Source organism: Eucalyptus grandis, chromosome 6 (genome assembly GCF_016545825.1).
Source record: "Eucalyptus grandis isolate ANBG69807.140 chromosome 6, ASM1654582v1, whole genome shotgun sequence".
In the NCBI taxonomy this organism is placed as follows: domain Eukaryota; kingdom Viridiplantae; phylum Streptophyta; class Magnoliopsida; order Myrtales; family Myrtaceae; genus Eucalyptus; species Eucalyptus grandis.
In genome coordinates this window covers 26,656,467-26,673,835 of record NC_052617.1, presented here as the reverse complement: position 1 = coordinate 26,673,835, position 17,369 = coordinate 26,656,467, and the positions used below count along the sequence as shown (strand labels likewise).

At 41.9% G+C, this 17,369-nt stretch overlaps 2 protein-coding genes across 3 annotated transcripts; one reads left to right on the top strand and one right to left on the bottom strand.

Annotated features, from left to right (window-relative positions):
• The first annotated feature begins 7,890 nt into the window (after positions 1 to 7,890).
• LOC104449115 (protein NOI4-like) lies at positions 7,891 to 10,909 on the top strand. Of its 2 annotated transcripts, none has more exons than XM_010063140.2 (3): positions 7,891 to 8,043; positions 9,686 to 9,868; positions 10,492 to 10,909. In XM_010063140.2, the coding sequence occupies exons 1-3, from the start codon at positions 8,038 to 8,040 to the stop codon at positions 10,534 to 10,536; spliced, it is 234 nt and encodes a 77-aa protein (XP_010061442.1). In that variant the 5' UTR covers positions 7,891 to 8,037; the 3' UTR covers positions 10,537 to 10,909. The 2 variants fall into 2 exon arrangements, with proteins under 2 accessions (XP_010061442.1, XP_039171374.1); XM_039315440.1 differs by lacking the exon at positions 7,891 to 8,043 and adding an exon at positions 8,058 to 8,231.
• A 422-nt stretch (positions 10,910 to 11,331) lies between these two features.
• LOC104449114 (transmembrane emp24 domain-containing protein p24beta2) lies at positions 11,332 to 14,408 on the bottom strand. The gene is made up of 5 exons (XM_010063138.3): positions 14,188 to 14,408; positions 13,228 to 13,437; positions 12,115 to 12,301; positions 11,910 to 12,017; positions 11,332 to 11,699 (listed from the first exon to the last, which is right to left on the bottom strand). The coding sequence occupies exons 2-5, from the start codon at positions 13,435 to 13,437 to the stop codon at positions 11,566 to 11,568; spliced, it is 639 nt and encodes a 212-aa protein (XP_010061440.1). The 5' UTR covers positions 14,188 to 14,408; the 3' UTR covers positions 11,332 to 11,565.
• Positions 14,409 to 17,369: the final 2,961 nt, after the last annotated feature.

Genomic DNA, 17,369 nt, shown 5'->3' with positions numbered 1-17,369 from the left:
GCTTGACACCGACGGGGGCCGCCCTTGCCTACGTTAGGTGAGGACGGCCCTGCCGGATCCGGCGAGGGCACCCCTCACCCGACACCGCGAAGGCCTAGTGAGGGGTGCCCTCGCGGCTGCGGCGAGGGAGGCCCTCACCTGACGCCGACAAGGGCCGCCCTCGCTTGAAGCTAGCGAGGGCTTGTGAGGGCACCTCTCACTGGACTCGAGCGAGGGGTGCCCTCGCCCAACCCAACCGAGGACCACCCTTGCACGATGCAAGCGAGGGTGGCCCTAGGTTCAGCAATGTGCCTACGTCCTCGGTAATCCTCTCTCAAAGTTTTCTTTTTGTCATATTGTCTTTGAGAGAGGGACTGCCATTTTATTGATGAAGTACAGGAAAAGAAGACAATGAAAAAATAAGGCAATTCCCAAAATTACAGAAATCAAAACGAATCTACATAATTTCTTCCCAAATCAAACAAATCTAAATAATTTCTTCACAAATAGAAGGGCCAGCACCAATCACGCCAACACTCCTCCTCAAGTTGGACCGAAGATATCATCGGAGGTCAACTTGCTCACTATCTCTTGAAATGGCCCCTAAGGAAGAGCATTGGTGAACACATCCGCCAATTGTTCTCCACTCCGAATATAAGTTGTCTCAATGGTTTTGTCTTGAACCTTTTCCCGTACGAAATGGCAGTCCACCTCAATGTATTTAGTCCTTTCATGAAACACAGGGTTTGAGGCGATGTGAGTAGCAGCTTGGTTGTCACAAAATAATTTTGTAGGAGAATCTAAAGGCCTACAACCCAATTCTTGAAGTAGCAATCATAGCCAAACGATTTCACTAGTAGCAAATGTCATTGCCCGATACTCTGCTTCAGCACTTGACCAGGCAACCATGGATTGTTTCTTGCTTTTCCATGTGACAACGTTACCTCCTATGAACATACAAAATCCAGACGTGGACTTTTGGTCACGAGGGCTTCTAGCCTAGTCTACATTGGTATATCCAACTATTTATGTATGACCATTGTTCTTCATCAATAAACCTCTCCCTAATGTGGCCTTTAAGTACCTCAGCAGATAATCAACCAAACACATATGTCCTCGTGTAGGATTTTGCATGAATTGACTCACGAAACTAAGGGCATAAGTAATATCGGGTTTAGTAATAGTTAACTAGATTAGTTTGCTAACAAGATGCTGAAATCGACCCACATCTTGCAAAGGAAAGTCCATAGGAACGCTAGCTGGTTTTGCACTTATCTTGCCAGTCTCCTTCAATAGATCCAAAACATATTTTCACTATGAAAGGAACAAGCCTTTGCTAGAATATGCCACTTCAATACTCAAGAAATATTTCAGCTGTCCAAGATCTTTAATATCGAACTCCTGGCGCAATTGAGTTTTGAGCGCATCAATCCCTGACTGATTACTCCCAGTGATGACAATATTGTTGACATATACAAGTAGTACCACAAGACCGTTTTCATCAGCCTGGTAAACATAGAGGAATCTGTTGCTCCTCGATTATATCCAAACTTAAGAAGAGAGGTGCTAAGTTTTCCATACCAAGCTTGGGGGGGACTGCTTGAGTGCATATATAGACTTCCTGAGTCTACACACCATCCTGTCTTCTCTTTGTAAGTGGTGCCTAGGCAGAAGATCCATGTAAACTTCCTCTTCGAGATCACCATGAAGGAATGCATTCTTCACGTCCATTTGAAATAGAGGCCACCCGCAATTGACTGCAACCAACATAAGAACCCTAACAGTATTCATTTTTACAACAGGAGCAAAAGTTTCCTTGTAATCAATACCATAAGTCTGGGTGTATCCCTTAGCAACCAACCTGGCTTTGTACCTCTTTACCAAGCCATCACTATTATATTTAACTTTATAAATCCAACGACACCCAACAATGCGCTTTCCATCAGGCAAGCGAACTACATCCTAAGTATTATTCCTCTCAAGTGCCTGTAGCTCATATTTCATGGCTTCAACCCATATAGGCCGCTTGCTAGCTTCCTCAAAACTATTAGGTTCTATGGTCTCCTCAAGAATAGATTAAAAAAAAAACCAACAAAACTAGAAGATAACTTCTCATAGCCAATGTGATTCTGGATGGGATATTGTACCGTATGATAAGTGGTGAAATCCCGAAGTCGTGTTGAGGGTCTAGACACATGGGTAGATCTCCAAACAAGAGCTAGAGTTGTAGGAGCAAGTTCGGAAGTAGTGGGACCCAATTCGGCAGCTGTTTGATCCGAAGCTGTCCTTGGTGCGGGCATTGATTCAGGGCTATCATTGCTGATTATTTCTTCAGTCTCATCTATTCTTTCGCGGTCATTCCGTGGGTTACTTTCAATTCTAGGGCCATTGTTCAACTCATTCACCATTATTTCAACTATCAACTCATTGTACTCCCCCTGAATTGGACTCTTGGAATTAAAATACATAGTAGATTCATCAAATGTAACATCACGCTATATAGACATCCGCCTAGTGGTTGGATCAAAGCACTTGTATCCTTTTTTTGTTGATGAATAGCCCATGAACACACACTTCTTAGCACAAGGGTCAAACTTACCACCACTTCGAGAGTGCACATAACACACACACCCAAAAACTCTTAAATGCAAGATATTAAGTTTTTGCCCATAAAGAATTTCCATAGGAGTCTTGTTACCCAGAACATGACTAGGAAGTTGATTAATAAGATAACATCTAGTTAAAACAGCGTTGCTCCAATAAGTCTTTGGCATGCCTCCATAAAATAATAAAGCTCGAGTCACCTCAAGAAGGTGTTGATTCTTTTGTTCGGCCACCCCATTTGATTAATAATGCCCAAGCTGCTCAAATAAGATTGGAAGGTCTGATTGGAATATTTTGTACCATTATCAGTGCGTAAGACCTTTATGCATGTTTTGAATTGATTCTAAATCATGCTACAAAATTCCTGAAAAATAGTGACTACATCACTTTTAGCTTTGAGAAGGTATTAGCCAAGTAGCTCGCGATTTGTCATCAATAAAAGAAACAAAATACTTAAAACCATCTCTTGAGTCAATTGGAGCACTCCAAACATCCGAATGTACTAGATCAAACACCTCAGAAGCTGAATTAGAGCCTTGAGGAAAAGGTAATCTATGTTGTTTAGCGTAATGACAAGAGTCACAAGTATTGCAATTATGAAATAAAGTTTTATCAATAGCTTGCGACACACGGTTAGAAGGATGACCCATGCGCATGTGTCAAAGTATTGAAGCCTCCATCGCATTCTTCCTTGCCACCAAGGCATTCGTATGATAGTCAAGGACATAGAGGCCATTTTGTAGCCGTCCTTCACCAATCATCTTCTTGATACTACAATCTTGAAACAACACCTTTGAAGGAGAGAAGATAACGTTGCAATTTAATTCTTTTGTGCACTTGCTCACAAAAAGTAAATTAGAAGACAAATCAGGTACAACCAAAACATCAGATTTTTGTGAGAACAACTTAAGTTGTCATGCTCCTCGCGTTGGAACTTGCATTCCATTAGCCACAGTAATAGGTGGATATGAGGCACTTGAGGAGACATTAAAAAGTAAATCTATCGAGCTGCACATGTGATCGGTAGCTCTCGAATCTATGACGAATTGAGTACTAGATTGGGTTAAAAGAGCGGTACCCGATGTCTTAACCATGTTGACCGAATGTAATGAAGGACTCGAAGATCCTGAACCAATCACCCCTTGCCCTTGCATTTGAAGCAGTTGTTGAAATTGTTGTGCCAAGTTTCGATTGAAACTCTGTAGAGTTTCCTAGAACAACAAGTTTTGCTTCTTGAACCTTGTCTTTGTTGGCACGAAGATGAGGATGGAGTAACCAACACCCGTCTTTGGAGTGACCATCTCAATTACAATGGTCACAATGAAATTGAACAGGCCTTTTATTTTTTCATTTTGTCAATTTCGCCACAGATTCACCACGTTGGTTGTTCATCACAGCCTTATGAGTTGAACTTTCAGAGATTGGTTTATCAAGACTAGACGAGACACTCATCACTCGACGTCTCGTCTCTTCTCCTTGAATCAAGCCACAGACTTCATCAAATGTAGGCAATTTTGGACTCATAAGAATTTGTCTTCTCACGCCTTCGTACCCAGGCCCAATGCTAGCCAATAACTTGAAGACGCGATCTTGCTCCTCCCGTCGAATATAATCAGCCACATTTTGGGTTGCTGGCCTACACAGACGAAGTTCATCCCACTTTCTCTTCATATTTCTAAGATGGTTGGTGAAGGATTGAGAGGTTTCTTGCTTAGAGTTAGCAATCTCTTGCTACAATTCGAATACTCGAGATGCATTCTGAGCTTGTCCATACATTTTATTGAACGATTCCCCCAAGATTAGAGCTGTTGGGGAATATGCAAAAATCTCATACACTTGAGATTCCATAGAGTTAAAAATCCAAGACATAACCAAATTGTCGTTGGCTTGCCATTCATCAAATTTCGCATCCCTCTCGGGAGGCGCTTTTATTTGGCCATTGATATGACCAAGCTTCGATTTGCCCCCAAGGGCCATAGTAATAGCACGAGACCATGGAAGAAAGTTCTTCTCATTCAGCAATATGTTGGTGAGTTGCTGACCGGTGGCGGTGGAGCTAGGTTTGAGATTGGCCGAACTCGAATCAGTCATGATTTGAACAACAACCGTGTATACACCAAGAAGAAGGACACAGATGGATCAAACGCATAAACAGGTACGTACCTACTTTGATACCATGAAGAAATCAAGCAAGAAGACACGATTTAACGAGGTTCAGCAATGTGCCTACGTCCTCGAGTAATCCTCTCTCAAAGTTTTCTTTGTCATATCGTCTTTGAGAGAGGGACTGCCATTTTATCGATGAAGTACAAGAAAGGAAGACAATGAAAAAAAAAAAAAGGCAATTCCAAAATTACAAAAGTCAAAACGAATCTACATAATTTCTTCCCAACCAAATCTAAATAATTTCTTCCCAAATAGAAGGGCCAGCACCAATCACACCAACAATGTTCAACATCATGTACCTCCCCAATGGCGGCAAAAAGACCATCTAAACAATATGTGTTGTGAAATTATCTATAATATCTTATGGTGGGACAAGCCACTTGAAGAGGCACCAAGACAAACATCTCATTAAAATTTCTTTTTTTCTTCTTTTTTTTTTGTTGGGGGTGGGGGGTTGGTTCGTCTCCATTGGCTCTAATGCGATGGGCCACACCAGAAGTCCATTCATGTACGAAGAGGCCTGATCTCAACGCCTAAATTGCAAGGTATACCCTCCAATTTGAGTGCCCACAACTGGGGTTCGTCAAGCTCGTGCAAGGAACGTTCCAGCTGACTTACACGAGCGTTCCGAAGGACCACAAACACCAAGATCTCATTCTCAGGTGTTGGTACCAGGAGAAAAGAGCTAAATTGATGCGGCTGCTATCCACAGGTAACTTTCGAGTCTCGTTGACTTCGGGATTTATGGACTAGCTAAACAAACCATGCCTTTTGTTGCGTTATCGGCCAGGTCTGGTGTTACTTCACTGAACTTTTGTCATTTTAAAAAGCACTCATTTCCGCACGAACTAAATAATTTTTTCTACTAAAGTCGTGAGAATGGCGACTGACTGACTTCGGCTTTTTGGACAAAAGTATTTCGCGTTACTTTGGATATTTCCCCCGTCAACTCAACACACCAATTGCTAGGAACATGGTCGCACGGATGAGGCCGCCTTTGCAATGGTCGATTCTTCCATCTACGCTGCTGCGCGTGCCGTTTTACCAATCTTGGTGTGCAAGATGGCCTCAAAGAACTTTTTGAATCTATTGATTGTATAATCCGGTGGGTTCGTTATATAAGCCGTTAGGATTCGGCACACAATCACAAGAAAATAGAGTATAAAAGCAAGAAAGAAAATTTGATACATGAGATTTATTATGATTCACCTTCGAACTAGGATTACATCCAACAAAAGATTCAACTATAATTAGCACATCACACTTCTCCGCTATATTCCTTAGTTACAAAAGAAAGAGATTATATATACTTAGTAGTTATTCATGACCCAAAATCCAAACTACCAATAAAATATGGGCTCAAAATTATAAGAACCCTTGGTGGCTCGGGAGCGCTGCCTGCTAGGGCGGCCCCTAACCCCCGCCAACTCACTGAGGAGCGGGATCCCATGCTTTCTTGTCAATGGGGAGAATGAACCACACCTCAACAAGCGCTGGCCCCCCTAGAGAGTGCAAGAGATGGAGATGCCGTGCATGAGATGTGGAAGGGAGCCCGGAGAGGTCTCTACCTGATTTCGCAGCAATCAGCCACCATAGAAGAAGATACTGCTCAAGTGCTTCCATGAAATCTTCTTTTTTGGTATCTACGCATTCTAGTCCGAGACTCAAGAATTAAGATGGCGGGGTTCGGAGCGCTACTTGCACAAAAATCGCAAGAATTTGAGCTTACCTAATTTCATCGATGTTTGAGGAGTACAGGCAACGATATGGCACCGTCTGATGGCCGTTGCTAAGTGCACCTCAAAAGTAAAGAGATTTCGAACGAATTTCAAATTCAATTACTCAAGTTTAGAATCGAATTCATGGACCAAAAGAAATGCCCACAAATATATTTTGAAGAAGTGGAACCACGAAGAAATATGATCCACTTGAGTTGAATCGGCAACAGCCCCTTCTAATTCGAAAATATTAAGGCTAAGTTTATTTCGCAAAAAATGTGACATGTCTGAAAAAAATAAAAATTCAGAAAGTCAATTTCCAAAAAAAATAACAATAATTTTCTGTTGTTTGGCTTAAAAATGAAAATGAAATAAAAAATATTTTCGATTATTGGTATGAAAATTCGATTTGATTTTCTAAATAGACATTTGCTATTAAGAAACTAGTAATTTGTATATGGGTAGCTTGGAACCGGATATGTGCACCAGATTCCCAAGCCCGGTCTCGATGGACCTTGGCCCATGCGCTTGAGGATTGGGGCATGGGCACTTGGCATGTGAGCTTGGCCTTGATGGCCGAAGTACGAGCTCAAAGGCACCAATCCCAACCTTAATGGAATTGAGCACTAGCATCAAGGTCCTAGGCTTGGCCTTAGTGAACTTGGACATAGGCATCAGCTTCCAAGGTATTAGTCTCAATAAAACTTAGCTCAGGAATGGGGACCTAAGCCTAAGTGTCGAGGATCTTGGCATGACATTTGTGGACCTGATTTGAGTGGTGGAGACCAAACCTTGAGTGTCAAGGACCCAAGGTCAGGTGTTAGGAATTTCAAGCTTGGGTATCAGGATTCAGCAATCGACTTTTGTGGACCCAAACTTGGGTGCCATGGCACGGGGCTTTAACGCCGGGGGCTTTAGGTCCAACCTCGACTTAGGTTCAAGGACCTAGGCACTGGGATCATGGGATCATGGGCTTGGCCCCAATGGACTCGGGCCTAGGTGTCGAAGACTTGGTCTTAGACATTAGGGACCCGAGAACTACACTAAAGTTTTGGTTCTAAATGTCAATATCTTGTCATGTATTAGAATATGATTTACGATATTTTAAAGAGCAAATTATTTTCTTGAATTTAAAATATATATTTTTAAAAAACATTTTCCATTGACTTAATTTTCCGAGCAAACAAAGCGCCAAATGGAGAAACATGTTTCTCCACACGTTTTTCGTGAAACAAACGGAGTCCGAGGAATCACTCCGCTGCGGGCCAAAGTAACATCCTTATCAACGGCGTCGGCAGGCCTCTCTCCGTCACCGTTAGGTCGAGCGAAACGCCGTTAACCTAGCGGGATGGCGAGAGGGATGGCGAGAGGCGCACCCACCCAAAAAAACAAAAAAAAAAAAAGGGGGAAAGAAAATCGCCTATTTCACATGGCGAGAGGTCCAGCCTCCGGCCCCCTCCTTTCTCTTCTCTCTCTTCTTTCTCTCTCTCTCTCTCTCTCTATTTTCGCAGACGTGTGCCTAGTCATTCTACTTTCTCGGGAAAATTCCGGTCGCTAATTCCTGGAATTCATGTCGGTACGCTTTCTTCTCTCTCTCTCTCTCTCTCTCTCTCTCCTCGAAGCAAATTCCGATCGATCGTCGCGACCCCTCGCGGTTTCCATCGGAATCGGGGGGTGGGGCCCCTCTTTCCTCGAAGCTTTCGCTGCTTCAGTTTCTGCTGCTGCTGCTGCTGGTGTTGTTGTTGTTGTTGTTGATGACCGATGGTGCGTGGTTTCTCTTAAGCTCCATCGGCTCTCTCGGAGAGATTGTCGCAATCTCTCGTTTCCCGATTTCCGCTGTCGCTGAGTTTGATCCCTTCCCCCCGGCCCGCGGCGGCGACGCGACGATCTTCGCGATTTCGCCTGCGCCGATCGGTGCGAGTCGCGTCGATTGGAGTGTTTGGAGTGTTCGGCTTTTGTGCTTCTTGTGGTGTGAAAATGACTGACTTATTGGTGACTCTGCAGTTCGGGTCGGGTTTTTCGGGGGTTCGGGTTTTCGGGTTTTCGCTGCCTTTAGAGAATTCCAGTTTCAGTGCCGTTTGGCGAGTTAACGAGCTTGGGAGTCTTTAATTTTGCGAAAAAGAAAGTGCGGGAGGGACGGAATTCGTGAACTTAGAAATGGGTTTTCTGCGGAGAGCTTCTCTTGAATAAGCGTGTTCAAGATTTCTCCGGATTTGGACGTATTTCCAGTGGTGCCCGAGTAGATATTAAGATCAATAAAGAGCTTAGGATGGGATTGGACTTTAGTCGGATTTGTTACAAAGCAAGTCCAGATGAAATTGGAGATAAGGGGGGAAATTCTTAGGAGCCGGCCATCCAATCTGGTCTAGTTACTTCTGCTGCGTGTGATAAATTTTAAATTTGTGGTATTATTCGATGGTCAACTGATCAGTTGATATGGTGGCCGGCGGAGGAGGAGACTGTTTGGAATATCGTAAGTTTGTGACTGTATTATATGTGGTCAGTCAACAGTGTTGTGTGCGATAAATTTTAAGTTTGCGGTGTTATTTGATGGTCGACTGATCAATTGATATGGTGACAGGCGGAGGTGGAGACTGTTTGGAATATCGTAAGTTTGTGACTGTATTATATGTGGTCAGTCAACAGTGTTGTGTGCGATAAATTTTAAGTTTGCGGTGTTATTTGATGATCGACTGATCAATTGATATGGTGACAGGCGGAGGTGGAGACTGTTAGGAATATCGTAAGTTTGCGATTGTATTACATGTGCAGTCAAACAGTGTTGTGTGCAATAAATTTTAAATACAGTGGTCAGTCAACAGTGTTGGTATCAGTCTCGCCCTTGGTATTTGTAGCATTATTATTGGTAGTATAGGTGGTTAGTCAACAATTTATGCAATCATGTTGTCCCATGCCACTTTCCATGTTGTAATTAGTTTTTTTAGATAACCTAAACCACAGAATTTTCTTTATGGTGCTCATTCTCTTGGGTGAAAATCATTTTTAGTTGGTTTTATTCTCTTTCAATTGAGCATTCTTTGATTTGTTCATGTTATCCCGATTCTTTCTAGATAAGCTAACACCTCAGTGGACATTTATGTTTCACAGTCCTTATTCATGGCTTGTTCCATGCACGATAACCTCATATATGACTCTTAATTGTATACTTGATTCAGCTATTTTAATTTTGATTTAGATTTCTTTATTTTCCTTGACAGGAAAAGGGTCAACCACTGCCAAAGTTTGGCGAATGGGATGTCAATGACCCCGCTTCTGCTGAGGGATTTACTGTCATCTTCAACAAGGCTAGAGATGAGAAAAAGACCGGTGGCAAGCCTGAATCTCCAGGAAAGGCTGATGCTCAGACCAAGCATACAGTTGATCCCGGCAAGCCGCCAACTGTGAGAGTTTCTTGATATTTCTCTAAAGTAATGCATGAGAAGCCTGCCAGCATCACTTGCCCACTTTATAGACATACAATAAAGAAACTTTTGTAGACTGTTCCATCCATGGAACTCTCTTAAGTCAGATTAAACTAGAATGATCTGAGATACACTATCTGGGAGAAAAAGTGTTGGTTGTGTGCATAAGATAGACTGCATATGAGTGGGAAAATCTAGGCAAAGTGGCACCAAATCAACATAGAAGATTGTAATACTCTTAGAAAGGTTAGTAGGTGGTGGATTAGTACAGAGGTTTTACCTAAATCGAGGTAATAATAAGGATCATTGTATTTTTGCCATTATCTGGAAAGTTCTCTTATGATCTACTGATGGAAGGTATCGGCATTCCACAGTGAAGCTGAATGAGCTAATTGCTATCATATCTAGAGTACCACTAACGATAGACCTGGAATACAGTCCATACGTTGGATCTGATTTGGTGTTGTGTTGCACTATTAGGTTCTTACCCAGATAAATTCAGCGTCATCATAGGTTATCGAATATAGACTTTATCTCTCTGGGCTTTCTTATGGTTACCCTAAACCTAACTCCCTGATGTTCTGCATATGGACATTTTTCAGAAGAAGTGGTTATGCTGCATCCAGAGCTCACCTGCAGAATCTTGACGAGGATCTCTTCCTGTAAAAGCCTCAGGAACACGTGAGTCTATCTCTTGCTAGCCCCGCAGTTTGTCAAGGAGATCCGAAGGTGTTGGGGGCTGATGTGTCTTGCTGGGATTGTTGTTTGTTCTGTAAATCTCACGGTTTGTGGGGATTGATTACGATTAAATGGAGACATCCACGTCCGCTGCTGTAATCGGTCTGCTATTTTGCTGGTTATTATTAGGAGATGAGTTATTATTTGTTTCCCCTCTCCTCTCTCTCTGCCTTCTCTTATGTTCTGGGGTTTACAGCATTTCGTTGTTACATTTGTTTACTTCTCATTGTACGGGTTGAAGTGGTTTTTGCTTGTGAAATAAGAAATTCTTTTTGGTCTTTCCTTGTTCCTGCCACTGTCTTCTCTCCTGGGATTTGCTTATTAGTTACATCCAGTGCTGTATCCGAATTTTAGTCGTGAAGATACCTCCTATTCGGTCCTTAAGCTAAAATCAGGGACACCATTCTTCTCATTGCGAGACAATTTAGTACGCTCACACATGCAACGTCGTTGGCTTCTTTTAGAGGAAATTCGTTGCAAGAGACAATAGACGAGCGTGTGAAGGTTTTCTTTCCACTCAACGATCTACCAAATTGTCTAATGTAGCTGCGTGGAATGGCCGGTGAAAGATCTATTTTCATTGGATATAGATTGCGTCCTTATATATGGTGTCGTGATGTTGCGGGAATTAAGAAATTCCTGGGTCGATGCCCCGCCAGGCGATGTGCAGACAACGACTCAACGGCCTTAAATCAGGGGAGAAATGGCAAAGGAATTGGCTTTGTATCATCCAAGAACGTAAAATCGCATGGTACTTCCTGAACATGTAATAGATTAATCTGGAGAATCAATCTATCGCTAGTTCTAAAGGCAAACAAAAATCTATCACTAGATCGGTATCTGTACATGTCCAGTAAGAGTGGGAAGATGCGTCCGCTCATGTTGAGAAGCATCAATATCCGGCAAATAATTCAACTGCTTATCCGACACGACAAGAACTATACTCTTGACATCCCAAGCTTCCTTTCAAATAGACGACGGAGCAGGTAAACTTGAAGAACACTTGCTCCAATGAGTGCTGCTGACTCGAAAAAGGCCTTATGAATTGCCCGCCGGCTCATCAAATCATTCACTGCATCACCGACATAATAAGGACCGACATAAATCAGAATCAACTGCTAAAATTGCAAAGCTCTTGTTAGTCTGCTTATCAACTAGGGCAGAGCTCTACAGCATGACATGTTCAAACGAAAGCATTGAGTAATGCGTACTAAGTTCCCCAATATACTCGGGCATGATTGAAGATTAATCTTTTAGAAGATACACAGAATTCATCATATACCTATTGCTTGCCGTTCAGTCTGAGCCTCTAGCCAGTGCTGCTCGAATTGAATGTTGTAAAGAGCTTCTTCTAATTTTCCGATCTGCTCCATTAAAGGGTTGAAATGCTCTGCATGCACAAACAAACAGAAACTAAAGTTATATCTTCACATTCTCCAGGCGAATAAAAAGAAGGATCAGTGATGGCAACAGGAGGCACGCGTTACCATCTTTTGCATGCTCATCATGGTATGTGAAATGCCCAACATGTAAGTCGAAGTCGACGGTTTCATGATAAGGAGACTTGTTAGTGAAGCAGAAACGGTGGACTCCTTTATGATGAGCGATGAACTCAAACTTCTCGCTTATCTTGTCGCGAAAGTCATGGATCTGATCACCAGAAGGTCCCTTCACCTAGCAATTTCAAGAAAATTGAAAGATAACCAATTGGCAATGGCACTTCCACATGAATGAAGCACACAGAAAGAAGCCACTCAGGAAAAATATGAGAGGGAAAACCCATGAAGAAATTGTCAACTTTCAAGCTCAATCATTTTACGTAGTTTTTGTTCATATGAACATACTACATCCTATCCTGCGTGATATAACACTTCATGAAGAGAAAAAACTACTCAAAAGTCTAAATGTAGCATCCATGGGAAATCGATTTCCAACAATCAATGCTGCGAAAGACCCTTCTCAATTCACATTGTTGGTTCTTCATGCCAATAGATTACGTCAGGTTAAAATCAAACAAATAAGCCATCCAACAATACAGAAGTCTTTGAGAAAGAATGATTGGGAGGGCCCTTGTCCCATATGGCGCGAGCATAAGGACTGAAAGCTACTCCAAGACCCCTTTCTCAGGCAACCCGCCAAGAAACACCAAATGTGCACTCTTTTCAATTTCCACCTCTTAAAATCCAAAGACCAGAGGCATCAGCACAAAACAAACTTCACCCACACAACTAATTAAGCCTGAACCCAAAAGATTATATATCCATCATCGATTAGAGCGTCATAAGCAGGAAAAATTATGTCTGTTTCTGTGCATATTTTATCAACCAAATCTAAAATGCATTTCAGTAGAGTGCTGGAGCATCTACATCCTGCAATGTTATCCAGTGCAAGCCCAGTTGCTATAATGCAACCACTCAAGTTTAGCAGTCAGATTAGCCATTCACTCTAAAGCATTAGACAAAGGTGCAACACATATCAATACATGTGCACGGTGGATAGAGAGAGAGATAACATCACAGCCAATCAAGGTTGCAGAACATGACCATGCAATTAATCTAATGAAAAACTTAGCTAAACCAAGGAACTTATATGGAGGTTACCAGAAGATCGACGCCATCTTGACTATAATGCCAAGACGAGTCAGACTTGATCACGACAAAAGAAATGTGCACTGTATCCCCTTCATATTCAACATTGTGAGAGAAGCACTCCTCCCTGTCAATGACAAATCTAATCCCGGACACAGCTTGGAGGCTCAAAAACAGCGCCAGCATTGTGACAAGGACATGCCGGAACGATGGACAACCCATCTGTCAATTACATATGGAACATATCAAGAAAACAGCACATGGGGCAACAGAATCTAGAGAGTCCTAAATTAAAGAAGAAACTATTTTACAGTGAAACCCAATTCAGCCATTGAGGGTGGCAATTACAAAATTTGGCGACAGTAGTACTCACAAACATGGATTTACAGCGGCACATATTTTGCACAACAGAAATCCAAACGGATGGAGCTGGAAAGACCTTATGTATTCCCAGAAAAACACTCGAAACATCTTAATGTCTTCTGTTGTTTTCACAATTCAGAAACCAGACGAGAGAAGAGACAAACCCAGAGGCAAGATTCTATACAGATTCTACCTTCGCGACAATTAGTAAACGGCAAAAACAATCCAACCAAGCTCTAGATAGGAAGCAACTAAAGGGAACCCATAATACATCCGCGATGACGCACACAACCCAAACCCTCAAATTTAAAAAAGGAAAAAAAAAAAACCCAAGTCATTAGCACATCGACGACTCATTCAAAGAACCAAAAACAAAACGAAGACGACACGATCGAAACCGAGCGCGTCCAACCCATCTCACACGCGGAGGCATACAACCCGTCCACGCAGATCCCATTCGTAATTGGCGCAGATGGGGACATGGGTCGAAAAGCTTCGAGCGGGGAGAACCAAAGAAAACCGAGGAACGATCTATAAAGAAGCATCAGACAGATTGAAACATGCCCAAAACACAGAGAGATAGAGAGAGAGAGAGAGAGACAGTTCTACCTTAGAACTCGTTCAGAGCGAGATCACTGCGAAGCGGGCTCGAAGACGCAGCGACCGCGACCGGGCACGGAGCTCGAGAGGCGACTGAGGAGAAGATGCGGAGGCCGAGGGAGCTTCTTCCTTCCTTCCTTCCTCCTCGGGGGCGCGCTTCGAGCTCGCGGATTTCGATCTCGCAGGCTTTTTGCTGTTGTTATTATTTTGTCTCTCTGGGGTTTGGTTCGTCGTTTCTTTTCTGGTCTGACCATTCGGCACGTGATCGCGTGGCCCCCCCCGGCGTGCTTCGTCACGTGAACTCCCCCCAAGCCCAAAATGATTATAGAATTGAGATTTGGAGAATTTCAATAATTTGTTGTCTCTCCCAAGCTTAATTTCATTCTAAAATTACCCAGAGCTTATTGTGACTTATGCATCAATAGGCTCCCAAGCTAGATCCGTCAAACGGGTGAATTACGCTAGGTACATAATAATGGTCTCACGGTTCATCACCTATCGCGATAGTGGTATTAGTGAATTTTTGTGGTCACATTGCTAGTGCAATCCCGATTTTCTTCTTAGCTCTTCTTTCTTCTCTTATAAGAAAAGCGAGAGTATGCAATCGGTATAATTAGACCTTATTTAAAAGTGGCCAAACAGTGTCTTATTATATTATTTTGTTTCTTGAAACTAAAAAAAAAAAAAATGAACATAAATCTGTTTGGTAGCTTTTTTTGTTTTCGAGAATAAATTTGCTCTAGGGAATAAATTTAGAACATAATCAAAAAGTACAAAAAAAAAGTTTATTTATTTTCAGGAACAATTCCAATTCCATAATCAATTCAATTTTTTTTTTCTCTTTTTTTCTTCTTCTTATTCAAGCGATTGGCTTAAGGAAGAAGAAGAAGAAAATGATAAAAAAGAAAAAGAAAAAAATGTAATAAATATATTAAATAATTAAAAGAATTTTTAAGCCAAAAAAGAATTTAAGGGTAGTAACTAATGTATTTATATTCCAATAATATAAATTTTGAATAATTACCAAACACCTTCAAATGCTTAGAAACTTGTCGAGGTAGTAAAATAAAATAAAATTTTATCTCCAAGCAAAAATTGTTTAAGGGAACATAATTGTTACTAAATACACCATTACTATTATGAGTGTTATCGTAAGTAGGGGTGTGTATGGTTCAGGCGGACAATTATCGATCTAGAATCAGGAATTGCCCGCTAAGGACCAGCTCTGAAAAATTTGAACCAGGGTCCACCCAGAAATCGGACCGCCGGTTCGGTCCGGTTCTCGAGTGGATCCATGGAACTGGTCTCACCAATAATACCATTAGTTTCTAAATCCCGCCATGAGTACTCTTCATATAAAGTAATATACTAGAATCCAAAAGCTACAACAACTATAAATCAAAACATAATGTTGAAAGTAAAAGAAGATAAAATTAATTATAAGTCAAAAGCCACAAGTTGCTGCTGTCAAGGGCGACAACGATTTTCCGGAGGGCTGAATAGAGAAAGGGACGGACGGACAGACTTGCTGTCGTCGAGGGTTTCCCCACAAACCCTAGCCCGAAGGGGTTCTTGGGTTTATTAAAAGTTTCAATCTTGACATGAAACAACTTTGATTTTTGATCGAAATTGTTGGTTTTTCGCCTGACCTATTCTTCTTCTCCTCCTCTTGCTTTTTCGTGTGCTTACCTTTTGCCCACTAACTGCTTGCCGTTTAGTCAAGGTGCACGCTTTGGACTTTTTAGCTTTAGGATTAGGACCTCTCCATCTAGTTTGACTAGTATAATATTAGATTACCCACTTTAATTTTTTAAATTATTTGATTTGGGTTAATTATTTAATTTGGGTTTGTTAATTAGTAATTTCTATTTTTTAATATTAAAAATTAATAAATCATTATAATATAATAAATCCAGTTCAAGTTGGTGAGTGGACAGATTAGCCCATGAAATTAGGAATTAGACCGGTTCCTTCAAGAACCACCGGTTTCGAGTGATTCCGATCCGGTTTCGGATGGTCCAGGTAGGTTCTGATTCTTTTGCTTATTTCTAATCGTAAGTTCACTATAATTTAAAAGTTCGAGATTGACATTCGTTATGGCATACGATAATCTATTTTCAACAACAAATTTTATCTAGTATACGTGATCATTGTCTGACCAAGATATGGCATGATCTAATAGGTTAACCAAGGGAAACTATTAATGCCTTCGCGTGTCAAAATCGATGCATCTAGATCAGTATCAAATCGATTGACGAGCGAAGGCGGATGAAGAAGCGTCCATCCATCCATCCATCCATCTACTTTGTCAAGGAAAAAGAGTCAAAGTCAACGGCGTCGCGGTTCGTAATGGCTGCTTTTGTCTACCTAACGAAAAATCGAGACTTTCGGGGCGATCGGATCTCCTCCCTAATCCGTTCGAATCCAATTAGACGAGCGTCGAACGGGACGAAACGGCCAACCAAACCCCGGACGCGTGTCGGGATCTCATTGGGCGGCGGAGCAGGATGTCTGCGTGACATGCGAGGATGTAAAGCACGTAAGCGACGGACACCATCCACTGCCAAATCTCTCTCTCTCTCTCTCTCTCTCTCTCTCTCTACACCCGCCACGTCCTCTTTTTCATTTAAAGCGACCCGCCAGAGCTGTCTCTGGCCGGTGCCGCCTGCTGACGTGGCACGTCCTTTTCTCGTCGACGCGTTGGCGTTCTCGAGTGTTTCGGATTTATCCGACCGAAAATAAAAGTGTTATGGATTTTGTAAATAAAGGATTTCCAATCGCGAGTGCCGCAAAAGTTCCGCTGGGCAAAAGTTAAAAGGTAAAAATAATTCTAGACGTGTCGATATGGATTTAGGATCGACCGGTTGGAAATGTGGCGGGCTTGAACTAGCGGATGATTTATATAGTTAGCCAAAATTGTGTAACCTTTATCTGATTTTATTAAGAGATCAAGTAGGGTCGAGAGGGAGTGATTCCATCCTTAGGTAAGAATGGGAACTTGGAAAATCTCATTCAGTCTTCGCTAGGAGGGAAAGAATAGAGGTTCTAGGCATTGTTCGGTTCAATGTGGAATCGAATTCTTCGGGAAATGAGATTCTAATACGTACGATTTTTATATCTAGAGAGAAATTAAAACCGCGGCTTTGAATTTCACATGGAACGACCATCATCCTAATGTCGCATTTCTTAAC